The sequence below is a fragment of the Topomyia yanbarensis genome, chromosome 1 (assembly GCF_030247195.1).
Source record: "Topomyia yanbarensis strain Yona2022 chromosome 1, ASM3024719v1, whole genome shotgun sequence".
In the NCBI taxonomy this organism is placed as follows: Eukaryota; Metazoa; Arthropoda; class Insecta; order Diptera; family Culicidae; genus Topomyia; species Topomyia yanbarensis.
In genome coordinates this window covers 108907455-108926314 of record NC_080670.1, presented here as the reverse complement: position 1 = coordinate 108926314, position 18860 = coordinate 108907455, and the positions used below count along the sequence as shown (strand labels likewise).

General features: G+C 37.1%; 1 protein-coding gene across 1 annotated transcript in view; it reads right to left on the bottom strand.

Annotated features, from left to right (window-relative positions):
• LOC131694260 (syntaxin-binding protein 5) overlaps positions 1 to 18338 on the bottom strand; it is a 2823745-nt gene extending 2805407 nt beyond the window's left edge. The window contains exon 1 of the mRNA XM_058982823.1: positions 18245 to 18338. Coding sequence (XP_058838806.1) covers positions 18245 to 18253 — 9 coding nt within the window. The 5' untranslated portion in view covers positions 18254 to 18338. The remainder of the gene's footprint in view (positions 1 to 18244) is intronic.
• Between the last annotated feature and the right edge of the window lie 522 nt (positions 18339 to 18860).

Genomic DNA, 18860 nt, shown 5'->3' with positions numbered 1-18860 from the left:
AGTGTGAAAACACGTTGCATAAAATTATATCCCATGGCCATCTACCTATCTTTTCACTTATTTGTTGACACTATGAGCATCATTTTCATTTCTGTCAAACCTTTTATCTAGCGAGCTAGTTGAAAAGGGATTATATCAATTTTATGGAACCGATCCAGCAAAAAATGCAGAAATGCAATAGTCGATATTTACGATTATTTTAAACCGCGATGTTCTATAGTGAATATGGGTACTAAAGGTAGCATATAATTAAAACATATACGAGAGGCTGGTATCATTTGCCCCAAGAGTACATTTGCAATGTAGCAAGTCGGTTGGCTCAAATTTGAAACACTATCCAACGAAGAATATATTACATTCAATCTAAAACTGATTGAAATATCAAGTCGAATGTTCAAGGAAGAATGGTTGCGTGTCCGTTTCCAGGCGATGACTTGTGAAGAATATTTTGAAGGCGTCGGTTGAAGTGTACTGATGAGTTACATTTACTTTTCTACCCTACTGTTGCTCTAATTGTACACTCTAAGTTTATAATGTATTGATTTCATATAATGCCTTTGTAACTTATTTGGCACGATACATATCAAACATTTTAAGAATACACAACAATGTTTAGCAGAAACGGTTTGGAAACTTAGAACTTGAAATGACAATCTTGTTGATACCTGAGATTCATCCAAGGACCACATCCATTACCGTAGCAACGAAAAATCCAAAAACGGGATGGTTATTGTAGTGCTTGGTAAGTTTCAGCGATAAAACATTAAATAGGAGATGACTAATGACCGTATCAACTTGTCGAAGATAATGACCAAGTTCCTCAACAATTGTCTGATCAACGTATACGCGCCAACGAACGGAACGTCTAACCCGATTATATGATAGTTGAGTTCTACAAGCGCATAGACAAGAACTACGAATAGTGTGAAATCAAACATCGTGTGAAACTGATCAGCGGGGTGGCAAATGCAAAGGTCGGGAGGCAAGAGTTTTTTCATCCAGTTACTAGAGAGGAATAGTCTCCACTGAATCACCAACTACAACGTAAACGTCCATATCGCATCTAGAGAAATGGCTATATTTATTGTCAACTTACTACAGCACAATATTCATAAACACACCTGGAGACATCTGAATGGTGAAACTCAAAACATCCATGTTTTTCAAAACATCCACGTTTTTACGAACGGTTTATATTTCTTTGATATCATCGATGCTAGTATCTTCAATTCTGACCATAATGTGGTACGAGAGAACTACGTCCCTGTTTCAAACAGTGATGAATCACGATGTTGTCGAAGAACATGCTGAAAAGCTAAACGAACGATTAGAAGAACGATCAACTGCCACCATAAATACTGCGAAGTACCAGGTTCGCAAGAGGGACCACCACACAAGGACATCAGCGAATCGGCTGGTGCGACGAGGAATGAACGATATCGACAAACAAGAAAACCCAGACTAGGAGCCGAATGCTTGCAGTGGTCACACAGGAAACTTATACATTGATGTGAGAACAGCCGGGACAGAATTCGTTTCAGCGATGCGAGAAACGTGAGCACCACGAAAAAAGATTTGTCGAAGTCCTAGTAAAGCTCTTCTCGAAAGGTGTGCAAAAGTTTTTCGAGACGATTACTAGCACGAAAAAGAAAAGTTTTGGGTTATCAGATAGAATCGTGATAAGGAATCTCTTGGTTGAAGAGTAACTGCCAGGAGTTGTCATTGAACGGACAATCAAATAAGAAAGGAAAACTCAAAAAAAGGATTGAAGATAATGGACAAACTATGGAAGCACCCTGCCCAGAAGAAGTTGAAGATACTGTGATAAAAACATGTTTGACAATAAATTAAGATCTGTTCATATTGTAATTTTTTATATATATTATTTTCTATTTGATTATATTGTTTTGTTTGCATTAAATTTCTAATTTAGTATATTGGGTGTTCAGCCACAGGTGGTGACTTTTCATCCCTATTGTTTTCTTTATCGTAAATACGTTTATTTAGGCCCAAATGCTGTAGCTTAACGAGGCCGATAATTCATTTTTTTTTAATTACATGTCACATGTTAGTGGGGGAAGGGAAAGCCGTATTTAGGGGCGGCTTGCTCCCCTCTTATGTAAGTAAAGGAAAAAGGTAGGAAGAGGGATACATATTGTGTAATTGACATCGTCGTTTGCTGATTGATCATTGTGGCGGATATGCACACTTTGTTGTAGTGTTGTAGTTTCCAGCCTGTAATCGCAGGGGCGAGGGGAGGGTCGATATTTCGGATAGTTATTGGCACTCTATATCATCTGCATGTGAGGTATGTCATGATGTTCTGGATAAACGGTTATCAAGAAGGGTATGCACCGAAGACTCGTGCAGCAATGCCATATTGTAGATACAGGAATAGGTTGGTGAGATTCTACTGTGAATGAGAGAGGGGAAAATGTATTAAACTTGGACATCAATAGTTTTCAAAAAGATATAGATAAGAAAAATATACGGGTGGTCAGTGCTTGCTAGGACGTCTCGGAATGGCACATAGGGTGATCTACCTCGTGCCCGAAGGGAATCTATTAGTTGGGACCTGGCAACACAGTACTCTGCGCACAGCCAAACAACATGCTCGATGTCGTGATAGCCGTTCCCACAAACACAATGATTACTTTCAGCAAGCCCTATACGACGGAGATGCGCGTCTAACGAGTAATGGTTGGACATGATCCTTGACATCGTACGAATAAAGTCCCGGTTCACATCCAACCCCTTAAACCAAGCATTCGTTGATACCTTCGGGATAATGGAATGTAGCCACCATCCCAGATGCCCATTGCTCCATGAGGATTGCCAGCTATCGAGCGTCCTCTGACCAGAGATACTGAAAAATTCATTGAAGCAAATTGGTCTTTCGTAAGTGTCGCCTTCTAATGCGCCCACCTTGGCTAAAGAGTCCGCCTTCTCATTGCCCGCAATAGAACAATGTGACGGGACCCAAACCAAGGTAATCTGGTAAGATTTTTCAGATAAAGCACTCAGATATTCCCGTATTTTCCCCAGGAAATACGGTGAGTGCTTTCCAGGCTTCGCCGCACGGATGGCCTCAATGGAGCTGAGACTATCCGAAACGATGAAGTAATGATCTGAGGGCAGGGTGTCAATGATCCCGAGAGTATGCTGAATGGCAGCTAATTCTGCGACGTAAATTGAAGCAGGATAATTGAGTTTGAATGAGGCAGCAAGATTTTCGTTGAAGATACCGAAGCCTGTGGACCCGTCGAGAATCGATCCGTCAGTGTAGAACATTTTGGCGCAGTCGATATGATGGTATTTGTTATAGAAAATATTTGGGACCACTTGTGGGCGAATATGATCCGGAATTCCACAAATCTCTTCGTTCATGGATGTATCGAAAAACACAGTTGGATCAGAAGTATCTAAGAGATGAGCACGGTTGACGTTATACGTAGATGAATTGATGTTCTGTGCCATGTAATCGAAGTACAAGGACGTGAATCGGGTCTGAGAATTAAGCTCGATAAGCCTTTCGCAATTTGCAATCACCAATGGGTTCAGAATATCGCATCGAATGAGCAATCGATATGAGAGGTCCCAGAATCGATTTTTCAGCGGAAGAACGTCCGCCAGCACTTCGTGACTCATCGTATGTGTCGAGTGCATGCAACCCAAGGCAATACGCAAGCAACGATACTGGATTCGATCCAGTTTGATGAAGTGTATGTTCGCAGCGGAGCGAAAGCAGAAACATCCGTACTCCAACACTGATAATATCGTTGTTTGGTACAGCCTGATTAGGTCACCTTTGTTGGCACTTCTGTTTCAGATACCTAATGTGACATCCCCAGGTACCTTTAAAGTCGAACCATACCCGAGATATTTGAATGTTGAAGCCTGAGCAATAGTTTGATCCATTAATTGAAGCTGTAGTTGCGCTGGTTCACGCTTTCTAGAAAATACGACTAGTTCAGTTTTCTCCGTGGAGAACTCGATACCCAGCTGGAGAGCCCAAGCAGACAAATTGTCCAAGGTATCTTGCAGTGGTCCTTGCAAGTCGACGGCTTTAGTACCTGTAATAGAGACCACACCGTCATCTGCAAGCTACCTTAGCGTGCAGGAATTGACAAGACATTCGTCAATGTCATTCACGTAAAAATTGTAGAGGAGAGGGCTTAGACATGAGCCCTGGGGAAGGCCCATGTAGCTAAATCGTGATGTCGATAAATCGCCATGCGAGAAATGCATTTGTTTTTCAGACAACAGGTTTAGCAAAAAGTTATTTAAAATTGGCGAAAGACCATGCTGGTGCAACTTCTCATAAAGAATGTTGATAGAAACTGAATCGAAAGCCCCCTTAATATCCAAGAATACTGATGCCATCTGCTCTTTGTTAGCATATACCATTTGAATTTCTGTTGAGAGCAACGCAAGGAAATCGTTCGTCCCTTTGGCTTTGCGGAAGCCAAATTGTGTATCTGACAGTAAGCCATTTGTTTCGACCCAATTATCGAGGCGAAACAAGATCATTTTTTCGAATAACTTCCGGATACAGGCCAGCATTGCAATCGGACGATACGAATTGTGGTCGGAGACTGGTTTTCCTGGTTTTTGGATGGCGATGACTCTCACCTGTCTCATTAAATTTTTCATTCGCTTTTCTAATATCGCGTACACTCGATAACTAGCAACTAACCCGTCGTTCCGGAAGGTTTTATACGCGGCAGCTTTCTCCGCCTACACGTCTGAGCACTCTTTGTCCCACCACGGGTTGGGAGAACGTTTTTGGGTGTTCACGTCGGGTACTCGTTTCGTCTGAGTTTGAATCGCGGTATCGAGAATCGAGTTTGACAAAAACTTATATTCTTCCTCCAGGGGAAGTACCTGTGTTGAATCGATAGTTTTGGATATCTCAGCAGCGTAGCTCTTCCAATCAATGTTTCGTGTGAGGTCATAGGGAACATTGATTGATGCCGATGGTCTTGAACCAGTGGTGATTGCAATTACAATTGGTAAGTGGTCACTACCGTGGGGATCAGATATTACCTTCCACTTGCAATCTAACCGTAGTGATGTCGAGCATAAAGATATGTCCAGTGCACTTGCTTGCGCAGGTGGTCTAGGAATCCGTGTCATTTCCCCTGTGTTCAGAATTGTCATATTTAAGTTGTCACAAAGGTCTTGAATTGTCGAAGATCGATTATCGTCGTATAGACATCCCCACCCCGTACCGTGAGAGTTAAAGTCTCCAAGAAGCAGGAGGGGCGAGGGAAGGTGTTCAATCACGTTGGAGAATCTTCGATATCCCATCATGGCCCTAGGAGGAATGTAAAGAGAAGCAATGCAAAGATCTTTGACTTTGATTGTTGTTTGACAAACGACAACTTCAATGCCTGGCGTCGAAGGGAGGTTGATTCGATTGAAGGAGTAGCACTTTTTGATCCCTAAAAGTACCCCTCCATATGAGTCTTCTCGATCCAAGCGGATAATGTTAAAATCGTGAATGTTGAGGTTTATATTAGAAGTTAGCCATGTTTCACATAGGGAAAATGCATCACAATGATTGTAATTTAGCAAGTGTTTTAATGATTCAATTTTAGGGATAACACTTCTGCAGTTCCACTGTAAAACAGTGATCAGATCCCTGATTCCGTCTAATAAGTTAGCCATCGAAGGATACGATCGCTGCAAGGAGGGGCCATTGTTCAGTCAACTGTTTTAAAAATGTTTTTACTGTTGGTAGAATAGCAACCAGCACGCTTTTCAGAGGATCGGTAATGTTGAAAGCTGTGAATATCCAGTCCACAATGTCAGAAAATTTAAGGAATCCCGTTATAGGTTGAGTTTCTGACTGTAAAATTGGAGCACTTGGGATTTTTGGTGCCCCGGGGTGTGCTGGGAACTCCTGGTTGTATCTCAATTTCCCAAAACCAGGAGGTATTATCTTCGGATTTGTACCAGCACTTCCAGTTGATGAATTATTTTTATTTTGTATCCTTGTTTGGGACAACCTAGGACCAGTGCTGTGCAATCTCATAATGGTCTTTGAATTGTGACGGTAAATATGAAGTGACCGTATCACCCCAAAAATGACCGTTATTTCATTTCCATTATCCTCGGATCGTGTTTCAGTTAATTATCTCTCACAGAAGCCGTGCGAGAGAGAACGCATTGAAATGATAGACAGATTGAGTACCATTTATTTTGTATTGGTATAGTAAACGAAATATTATCAGTGTATTGTATTCAGGCAGCATGCGGTGCTTTATTGCTTTTTTCTCCATCTTTCAGTTTATTTTATGCCTAGCTATTTATGTGAAACCGCCTGTTTGTTAATTCTAGCTCGTTGTTTGTAATAAGATGACCGTCATAACCGTATTTATATTGGTAATAAAATGACGGTCAGTTTCTCTTCCTCTCAATAATAATTCCAATGAGTGAGAGATTCAGAAGAGAACCGATTGACTGTTGTCAATTCATTGGAATGAGAACCGTAACTCAATAAGCATCGCTTACTGTTTTAACCGATAACCGTTTCATTTCCTTTTGTCTAGCAGGTTTGCCATCAGTACCGTGATGGAGCTCAGCACTGCCTAGGACCCTTACGAGGAAGTTCAGGTGAGTTTTGATTAGGTCTTTTCCTAGAGTTTCCAAGCGGAGCCAAAGAATGCCCCTCGCAAGGGTCGTTAGAGGCGTTATCGTCAGTTGGCAAGAGAGCGAATGGGTTTTCGGAGATAAGTGGATCAGCGCTTTTAAGCATTTCTGCGTAAGAGCGTCTGGAGCGATCTTTAGCGGATCGCTTCAGTTTATTCACGCGAAGTTTGTACGTTGGGCATGTCAAAAGTGCATGCGGATTCTCCCCACAGTAAACACACTTCTCAGCGGGCCTACTGCAAGTATCATCCGCATGGCGTTCCCCACATTTACCGCACCGTTACTTGTTGCTACAGTAGGTGGCCGTGTGACCTAGCTGCTTGCAATTGGAACAATTCATGACCCGCGGTACAAACAGGCGTACAGGTAGACGAGCTCCTCCCACTTCAACGTAGCTCGGAAGTGCAGATCCGGCGAAGGTTACGCGAAACGAGTCTGATGGATAGTAATTCCCATCTTCGATGGACTTTGAGTGCAATTGCTTGCACTCCAAAATCTTAACTGATTGAAGGTTAGGGTCCTTAAAGCGGCCAGCCCCATCATTCATCAGATCATCGACAGTTAGACCCGCATCACTTACCACACCGTCGATCTCCACATCACACGAGAAGGGATGTAGACGCGATACTCCAGCGTAAAGAGGCTATTGCTAACGATATCATTGGCCTGTTTCAAGTCAGTAACGACTACGCGCAGTTTATCTGACTGAACCTTTTTAATCTCGGTTACGGCCGAGTAACGTTTTGTCAGCTCCCGTGCACCAGTTATGCTGTTTAACGGTTTATTTTTGGGCCGAAAGTATACCACCCAAGGACCAGTGGATCCATCCTGGTAAACCTTGACTCGGGGGGGGCTGTGAGACATTGGGGGAAAGTGGGGGAAGTGGATCGACCATACTATCATCTGTCTCAGTATCAGATACACGTTCTTCTTCCCCATAATATTCGTCTTCGGAGGATGATCCTTCTGTTTGTTCCATTTTGTTGCGGGAGCAACACGCTCGACCACACTGTTTAATATAAAAAAAAATAAAAAATCAAAAATAAATTATAGAAAATGAATAAATTATAGAAATCAACAAAGCGAACGAAATAAAAAAAGTAAAGCAAAAAATGAAATAATAGGTTTTTAAATTCATGAAATGAGTAGAAAAATTAATGTAAACCAAAATTATAATATGCACGAATCAAATTAGATTAGGTTATTAAATAAAAATTAAGATTATATTTAGAAATAGTTATAAGATTAATAGAATAAATTGAGTCATACTAACAAATTGAATGAAATAAAACGAATAACTGAACATGAAATGCATAAAATTAAAGATATGAATAAAATGAATCAAATGAATCAAATGAAACAAATGATTCAAATGATTCAAATGAATCAAATGAATCAAATGAATCAAATGAATCAAGTAAATCAAATGAATCAAATGAATCAAATGAATCAAATGAATCAAATGAATCAAATGAATCAAATGAATCAAATGAATCAAATGAATCAAATGAATCAAATGAATCAAATGAATCAAATGAATCAAATGAATCAAATGAATCAAATGAATCAAATGAATCAAATGAATCAAATGAATCAAATGAATCAAATGAATCAAATGAATCAAATGAATCAAATGAATCCAATGAATCAAATGAATCCAATGAATCCAATGAATCAAATGAATCAAATGAATTAAATGAATCAAAAGAATCAAAAGAATCATATGAATCATATGAATCATATGAATCATATGAATCATATGATTCAAATGAATCACACGAATCAAATGAATCAAATGAATCAAATGAATCAAATGAATTAAATGAATTAAATGAATCATATGAATCAAATGAATCACATGAAGCACATGAATCAAATTAATCAAATGAATCAAATTGATTTAATTCATCCAGTGAATACAATGAATCAAATTAATGAAATGGATCAAATGAATAAAAAGAATGGATGGACAAAATGAATAAAGTAAAAAATAAATGATATGCATAAATAAAACAAACGAATCAAATAAACAAAATGAGCTGAATGCATTGATTAAAATGAAAAATTGAACAATGCTAAAAGGTTATAAATTAATATAAAGAAATAAATTGAATCAAATAAATTATTTGGATGAAATGATTAAAACTGAAAAAGTAGTCAGATTATTAAAATAAAGAAACTGAACAAAATGAATAAACTGGAAAAAATGAATAAAATGCATACAATGAAAACAATGAATAAAATAAGTTATATAAATGATATGAGTAAAATGCACAAAAAGAATAAACTGATCAGAGTGAATCCAAAGAATGAACCGAATAAAATAAGTAAAATGAACGCAGATGAACAAAACGAATAAAAAGATGCGGAATGAAATAATTAATTAAAATGAAATGGTCATATATTTGAAGCTAAAAAATTTTTTGAATTAAGAAAATGAATAAACCGGATTGTACGAATTTGAGAACCATTACATCAAAAAGTTTTGAAATGTTTTGAAAATCCCATCTTCTGAGAAAAGGGTAATATGCAATGGACTTTCTAGGGCTTCCATCTTTTTTTGGTTTTATTCTTTTTGTTTTCATGCTTCTTTACTTGATAGCGTTTTAAGATTATCTGGTGTTTCTACTTTATTGTTGGACATTAATTATTTATCAGGAACCTGGAACGTTCAATTTGCTTTGGAATTCGAAGTTTACTTTTTGGTCACATATTCCCGAAAAAAAGATTTATGTACAGAATAGAATTTACTGGTCCAGTATTTTAACACGCAATTGAATATAGTAAAGTGAGACAAGGTCACATGTGCTTTCAAACCCCTTGAACAGAGAACGACAGGGAGAATGCGATTCGTGAATGAGACAGGTAGATATTTCAAAATTTTTATTTGCATTGAAGTAAATAGTGTGAAATGTCTAGGGCTATGTCGATAGCATAAAAGCCGTGCATTCAGTTGATTGCAATGCAGTCTCTTTCCATTCATCCTTATAGCTTTCATATTGTTTCGTTCGGAATTCTCGTGCAGAAAATATGGATAAATAAGTCCTATACAGACCAATACTGTGAAAAAGAAATGGTTCAAACTACTCAGTATATCCAGATATGGACGACGATAAGTTAGAAGACACATTGTAGTTGCATCCCCCATCGAGAGTGGGTACTTTGGGAGACTTCTTTTCCTGGATCTGATTTGTGGATATTTTTGGTCTTTGATCCGTTTTTTTTTCATGAAAGTTCGTACCAATACAACGAATGTGCAGCTGATATAACTCATAGTTCATTCGCCTACGCAACGTTCCGTCTTCCATCTGCAACACCTTTCGTTCGAAAACTCCAAGAGCGCGTTGGTCCTCCACGAGCATAGTCGAAGTGTCGTGGCCGTCGAGGACCACCGATTTAATCAGCGTCTTGTAGATAATCAACTTCGTGCGGCGGCGAATTTTGTTCGACCGGAGCGTCCTCCGGAGTTCAAAATAGGCACGATTTCCCGCCAAGATCCGTCTCTGAATTTCTCTGCTGTTATCATTGTCATCGGTTACCAGTGAGCCCAAATACATGAATTCGTCGACCATCTCGATTTCGTCACCGTCAATCCGAACTCGGGTGGGAGGTTCACATTGTCGTCTCTAGAACATCTTCCTCTCATGTATTTTGTCTTCGAAACGTTGATGGCAAGACCAATCCTGCTGACTTCAGCTTTCAGTCTTTGAGCATATATTTCATTCAAAATTCAATAGAGATACGAATAGTGGAATGTCTCTTTTGAAAATTTTCATCGTCAAACTTTCATATTACCCAGTTAAGCCAAATATTTTTCGGATATAGCCATGAATTTCCTTAATTATAGTGTAGATACAGGTTTTGAATATAATTGAATTAAAATTGAGTTGATGTAGCAGCAGACAAAAAATAGTTTTGTTTTCTCAACCTTCGCAATTACAATTAATAAATATTTTACATTGGCAGATTATCACACAACTTAGAAATGGATACAGAAATAGATAGATAGATGCGATACAAAAGAGACAAAGCGAGAAAGAGAAAGAGAGAGAGAGAGAGAGAGAGAGAGAGAGAGAGAGAGAGATGGGGGAGGCGTGTGAGGAATGGCAAATGATGGTTAATGCAGTGACATTATTTTTATAGGTATATTATTATGATATATTGATTTCTTTCATTCTGGTCATAATTAATGTGAGTAGTAAAAGAAAAAGAGCTAAATTTTCGCTAGATTTTTGGGCTTCAAACATACTTACTACTTTACTTTCGGTAACGCCACCAGTATAATTATATGAGAAATCTTTTATCTCACTACTAGGTGAATTACTTGTTGATCTGTGTATTGATATACCCTCCAACATATACCTCATGATTGAACGCAATGCCTAATCCAAGGGATAAATACTAGAACTCACTGTTTCTTTATCAACACATTATTTTGTCTTTGAAGTGAACTTATATATTGATTTTTGAGAAATAGTTAATTTATTATAAAGGTAATTCACAAAATGTTCTCAACATCGAATTCCTTGAATCACGTAGATGTGTTTTCATACCCCGATATTCAAAATCGGTTTAGTTTTGCCCCTAAAACACCAGTAAAGCAATACTCTGTATGAAACAATCTCATTTTTGTTAGTGGAAATTAGTAAGCGAGGACTAAAAATACAAAATATATACGGAAATAATACGGATTTAGACAGTCTATAGCTTGCTAGAAAGGTATTGATGTGCAGTTTGTCAGATAATATTGTAATTTTCAAAAGTTATTCGCAAAAAACCTGCTGTGTTTTCACAAAAACGCCCATATCTCAGAAAGTAAACAACACATCGAAAATCAAAAATAATAGTGTCAAATGGCAACGTTAGGCCTTTCATTTGAAATTAATTTCATTAAGATCGGTTCAGCCATTGCTGAAATAATTACATGACATTTTGTACATACATACATACACACATACACACTCACACACACACATACAGATATTGTCTCAATTTGTCGAGCTGAGTCGATTGGTATATGAGACTCGGCCCTCCAGGCCTCGGAAAAAGTTTTCAAAGTTTGAGCGAATCCTATACATTTCTCTTGTAAGAAATGTAAAAAAATCGATAAGAAAAGTAAAAACCGGTTTAATCCACCGTGCAGTGAGATGAGACATTTCTTACACATTTCACTATTGGATTCGTTTGCAGAACTCACGAGAAGTAGGCACCCAACTAGAGGTGGGATGAAAACAGTTTCTAGTCTTGCACGAATAAAATCTCGAATAAACTGAATAAATTATAGAAATCAACAAAACGAACGAAATAAAAAAGTAAAGCAAAAAATGAAATAATAGGTTTTTAAATTCATGAAATGAGTAGAAAAATTAATGTAAACCAAAATTATAATATACACGAATCAAATTAGATTAGGTTATTAAATAAAAATTAAGATTATATTTAGAAATAGTTATAAGATTAATAGAATAAATTGAGTCATACTAACAAATTGAATGAAATAAAACGAATAACTGAACATGAAATGCATAAAATTAAAGATATGAATAAAATGAATCAAATGAATCAAATGAAACAAATGATTCAAATGATTCAAATGATTCAAATGATTCAAATGATTCAAATGATTCAAATGATTCAAATGATTCAAATGATTCAAATGATTCAAATGATTCAAATGATTCAAATGAATCAAATGAATCAAATGAATCAAATGAATCAAATGAATCAAATGAATCAAATGAATCAAATGAATCAAATGAATCAAATGAATCAAATGAATCAAATGAATCAAATAAATCAAATGAATCCAATGAATCCAATGAATCCAATGAATCCAATGAATCAAATAAATCAAATGAATTAAATGAATTAAATGAATTAAATGAATTAAATGAATCAAAAGAATCATATGAATCATATGAATCATATGAATCAAATGAATCACACGAATCAAATGAATCAAATGAATCAAATGAATCAAATGAATCAAATGAATCAAATGAATTAAATGAATCATATGAATCAAATGAATCACATGAAGCACATGAATCAAATTAATCAAATGAATCAAATTGATTTAATTCATCCAGTGAATACAATGAATCAAATTAATGAAATGAATCAAATGAATAAAAAGAATGGATGAACAAAATGAATAAAGTAAAAAATAAATGAAATGCATAAATAAAACAAACGAATCAAATAAACAAAATGAGCTGAAGTAATAAAATGAATAAAAAGAAGAAAATTGGCAGAATTAAATGCATTGATTAAAATGAAAAATTGAACAATGCTAAAAGGTTATAAATTATTATAAAGAAATAAATTGAATCAAATAAATTATTTGGATGAAATGATTAAAACTGAAAAAGTAGTCAGATTATTAAAATAAAGAAACTGAACAAAATGAATAAACTGGAAAAAATGAATAAAATGCATACAATGAAAACAATGAATAAAATAAGTTAAATTAATGATATGAGTAAAATGCACAAAAAGAATAAACTGATCAGAGTGAATTCAAAGAATGAACCGAATAAAATAAGTAAAATGAACGCAGATGAACAAAACGAATAAAAAGATGCGGAATGAAATAATTAATTAAAATGAAATGAAATATTTGAAGCTAAAAAATTTTTGAATTAAGAAAATGAATAAACCGGATTGTACGAATTTGAGAACCATTGCATCAAAAAGTTTTGAAATGTTTTGAAAATCCCATCTTCTGAGAAAAGGGTAATATGCAATGGACTTTCTAGGGCTTCCATCTTTTTTTGGTTTTATTCTTTTTGTTTTCATGCTTCTTTACTTGATAGCGTTTTAAGATTATCTGGTGTTTCTACTTTATTGTTGGACATTAATTATTTATCAGGAACCTGGAACGTTCAATTTGCTTTGGAATTCGAAGTTTACTTTTTGGTCACATATTCCCGAAAAAAAGATTTATGTACAGAATAGAATTTACTGGTACAGTATTTTAACACGCAATTGAATATAGTAAAGTGAGACAAGGTCACATGTGCTTTCAAACCCCTTGAACAGATAACGACAGGGAGAATGCGATTCGTGAATGAGACAGGTAGATATTTCAAAATTTTTATTTGCATTGAAGTAAATAGTGTGAAATGTCTAGGCTATGTCGATAGCATAAAAGCCGTGCATTCAGTTGATTGCAATGCAGTCTCTTTCCATTCATCCTTATAGCTTTCATATTGTTTCGTTCGGAATTCTCGTGCAGAAAATATGGATAAATAAGTCCTATACAGACCAATACTGTGAAAAAGAAATGGTTCAAACTACTCTGTATATCCAGATATGGACGACGATAAGTTAGAAGACACATTGTAGTTGCATCCCCCATCGAGAGTGGGTACTTTGGGAGACTTCTTTTCCTGGATCTGATTTGTGGATATTTTTGGTCTTTGATCCGTTTTTTTTCATGAAAGTTCGTACCAATACAACGAATGTGCAGCTGATATAACTCATAGTTCATTCGCCTACGCAACGTTCCGTCTTCCATCTGCAACACCTTTCGTTCGAAAACTCCAAGAGCGCGTTGGTCCTCCACGAGCATAGTCGAAGTGTCGTGGCCGTAGAGGACCACCGATTTAATCAGCGTCTTGAAGATAATCAACTTCGTGCGGCGTCGAATTTTGTTCGACCGGAGCGTCCTCCAGAGTCCAAAATAGGCACGATTTCCCGCCAAGATCCGTCATTGTCATCGGTTACCAGTGAGCCCAAATACATGAATTCGTCGACCATCTCGATTTCGTCACCGTCAATCCGAACTCGGGTGGGAGGTTCACATTGTCGTCTCTAGAACCTCTTCCTCTCATGTATTTTGTCTTCGAAACGTTGATGGCAAGACCAATCCTGCTGACTTCAGCTTTCAGTCTTTGAGCATATATTTCATTCAAAATTCAATAGAGATACGCATAGTGGAATGTCTCTTTTGAAATCATCAAACTTTCATATTACCCAGTTAAGCCAAATATTTTTCGGATATAGCCATGAATTTCCTTAATTATAGTGTAGATACAGGTTTTGAATATAATTGAATTAAAATTGAGTTGATGTAGCAGCAGACAAAAAATAGTTTTGTTTTCTCAACCTTCGCAATTACAATTAATAAATATTTCACATTGGCAGATTATCAAACAACTTAGAAATGGATACAGAAATAGCTAGATAGATGCGATACAAAAGAGACAAAGCGAGAAAGAGAGAGAGAGAGAGAAAGAGAGAGAGAGAGAGAGAGAGAGAGAGAGAGAGAGAGAGATGGGGGAGGCGTGTGAGGAATGGCAAATGATGGTTAAGGCAGTGACATTATTTTTATAGGTATATTATTATGATATATTGATTTCTTTCATTCTTGTCATAATTAATGTGAGTAGTAAAAGAAAAAGAGCTAAATTTTCGCTAGATTTTTGGGCTTCAAACATACTTACTACTTTACTTTCGGTAACGCCACCAGTATAATTATATGAGAAATCTTTTATCTCACTACTAGGTGAATTACTTGTTGATCTGTGTATTGATATACCCTCCAACATATACCTCATGATTGAACGCAATGCCTAATCCAAGGGATAAATACTAGAACTCACTGTTTCTTTATCAACACATTATTTTGTCTTTGAAGTGAACTTATATATTGATTTTTGAGAAATAGTTAATTTATTATAAAGGTAATTCACAAAATGTTCTCAACATCGAATTCCTTGAATCACGTAGATGTGTTTTCATACCCCGATATTCAAAATCGATTTAGTTTTGCCCCTAAAACACCAGTAAAGCAATACTCTGTATGAAACAATCTCATTTTTAGTTAGTGGAAATTGGTAAGCAAGGACTAAAAATACAAAATGTTTAATATCTCCGCCGCTCATGCACGGATTTAGACAGTCTATAGCTTGCTAGAAAGGTATTTTAACAAGCTTTCTATTGATGTGCAGTTTGACAGATAATATTGCAATTTTCAAAAGTTATTTGTAAAAAACCTGCTGTGTTTTCACAAAAACGCCCATATCTCAGAAAGTAAACAACATATCGAAAATCAAAAATAATAGTGTCAAATGGCAACGTTAGGGCTTTTATTTGAAATTAATTTAATTAAGAACGGTTCAGCCATTGCTGAGATAATTACATGACATTTTGTACATACATACATACACACATACACACACACATACAGACATTGTCTCAATTTGTCGAGCTGAGTCGATTGGTATATGAGACTCGGCCCTCCGGGCCTCGGAAAAAGTTTTCAAAGTTTGAGCGAATCCTATACATTTCTTTTGTAAGAAATGTAAAAACGAAACACTTCACCAGTTGGTTCCTGACGAGCTGGTAGGTGAATTGATCCTTCGTTTGTTTTATCCGTCACCCGCGTGACCTTCACACAAAAGAGAGCTGATATAGCTCGTCTAAACAAAGCCGTCTTTCAGGCAAGAAAACTGTTTAGTAACGCACTTCACTGCACTACCTTCACCGATATCGCAGGTAATAATTATCACTCGCGGGATTTTTTTTAGTAATGCTTTACTGCAGCACCTTCGTACTACCGAAAAAACTAAACCACACCGGAGAGAACAAAAAACACTTGTTTCTCGGTACAACGTTCGGTTACGAATGTCCCTATTGTTTACATGATTTAGTTAATTATTATTAAGTTATAATATGCTTTCGCAGCTAAGTATTTTTTCAGTAGGATGTTTTAAACCTACTTGTCTTCCGAATAAGGAGCTAAACAAATCTTATAAACTAACTTATAAACTATAAAGAGAGCTAATCGTTGCAATTGAAGATTGCAACCAGAGTTAAAAATAATCGAAGCCTTTTGTTGACGACTGAAAATGAACCTGTTGCGGCTCGCGGTGAATAGAAAAAATATTCATTCAACTATCCATCTTATTCATTCAGTTGAATATCGTACAATATATTCATTTCGCTAATAATCTAGAAAAATGTTTTCAAATGCCGGTAAAACATATGAAACAACAATCATCATCGCTTACATTGTGCCAGGGCCTACTTTGAAGCGTTTGATTCGTTGCTGCACGGTTGCTTCGTGTAATAATCGGAGACGAATGAAAATGTGCATGGATGAATGGGCGTTTGTTCGTTTGACGTTTTCAGCTGCGTCACTGAATATTGAAAATGAATGCGGCTGAATATGATCAATTTTCATTCAATGAATTTGAATATTTTCAACTCTGATTGCAACGATTTTTGTCGGAAGTTTCTTATAATACTGTTGGTCATAATTTCTAATGTTTCTATGTTTGCGAGTCTGTGCAACTCATTTGTGCTAAACCAGGGAGGACGCTTCAAAATCATTTTCAGAATTTTATTCTGAATCCTTTGAAGCGTTTTCTTCCTAGTAGCACAACAACTTGCCCAGATTGGCACTGCATATAGCATTGCCGGTCTAAATATTTCTTAATAAATTAATAGTTCGTTCTTTAGACAGAGCCAAGAATTCCTATTTATAAGAGGGTATAAACATTTTATATATTTGTTGCATTTTGTTTGGATTCCTTCAATGTGATCCTTAAAAGTGAGTTTTTTTATCGTAAATCAAACCCATGTATTTAACTTGATCTGACCACGTTAAATTCAAACCATTAAATTTAATAATATGGTTATTATTTGGTTTAAGAGAAGAAGCTCTTGGCTTATGCGGAAACACAATCAATTGTGTTTTTGCCGCATTAGCGGAAATTTTCCATTTTTTCAGGTAATCATTGAAAATATTTAAGCTTCGTTGCAGTCGACTGCAAATAATACGAAGACTCCTACCAGTGGCTGAGATGCTAGTATCATCACAGACTTTTTACAGGCTGTAGGTAGATTTGGAAGATCAGAGGTAAAAATATTGTATAGTATTGGTGCGACGCTTGATCCTTGAGGGACGCCTGCTTTAACGGGTAGCTTATTAGATTTACAATTGTATTAAGAAACCTGTAGGGTACGGTTAGTAAGATAATTTTCAATTATCTTTATTATATAAATTGGAAAATTGAAATCCCAAATTTTGACAATTAATCCTTTGTGCCAAACACTGTCGAAAGCTTTTTCGATGTTTAGAAGAGCAACTCCAGTGGAATAGCCCTCTGAGATATTTGCCTTTATCATGTTAGTTACTGTCACAAGCTGATGAGTAGTTGAATGTCCAATACGAAATCCAAACTGCTCAGGAAGAAAAATAGATTTCTCATTGATATGAGACATCATTCTAGTTAGGATGATTTTTTCAAATAATTTACTAATAGAAGAGAGTAAACTAATTGGTCGATAGTCGGTAGAGCATGAGACTCTTAATCTCAGGGTCGTGGGTTCGGGCCCCACGTTGGGCGCCAATGTTGCATTTCCACATACCAATAAAGAACCACAAAATTTGCTCATACATAAATTTATTGTGACACAGTTTCACACGCCCCAAGTCATGCTCTTATCTTCTACACTCTTCCTCTAATCACTCCTCCTTCACTTTATTCCTCCACCATTTTCCACTTCGATCTGAACTTAATCTCCGCTCACTCTATCAGCTCACTCCTCGCCTTCATCCCCAGTGATGGAACGTACTCACCATCGACATGTCTGCACTCGACGTCACACGGTATCGTAGGATCGTCTCCGTCGGCTCAGGAAACAGTCGTTCGATACGGGCGGCCAATCCCCCGTCTTTTCACTCCAGTAGTGGAATGCTTCCACTCCTTGTCTTACGCCGACGCCCTGCGTACCAACGCTTGGCTCGTTCGTGTGAGTCGCGCCGAGTTGATCTGTGCCGTCGTTTATCTCAGGGTCGCCAGATGCGTTGGCTCGATCCCTGTCGAAGTCCGTTGCCTGCGCGATGAATGTGTCTGCTAGATTTGCGCCTTCCTTCGCGCCTGAAACAACAATTGTATCCACTCGATGTGCGTCGTTTGTCGCTGGCTTGACAAGTGTATTAATCCGATCCGTGCCGTTGTTTGTTTCGTGCTCAGCCCGTGCAGGAGTCACCCGGTATTTGGCCAAGAAAAACGTCCCGTTCCGTGCCGTCCGTCTCTGGAGAAAGAAAACCAAGAAAAAAAACCGCCCTACAAGGAACACAGTCAGCTAGTTCCTCTACTGATATGGCCTGATTTGGTCTTACCCTTGCCTTGGGGCGATTTGTCTGATGGTTGCGGTTCTCGCCGGAAATCAATCCTTTCTTTCAGACTCTT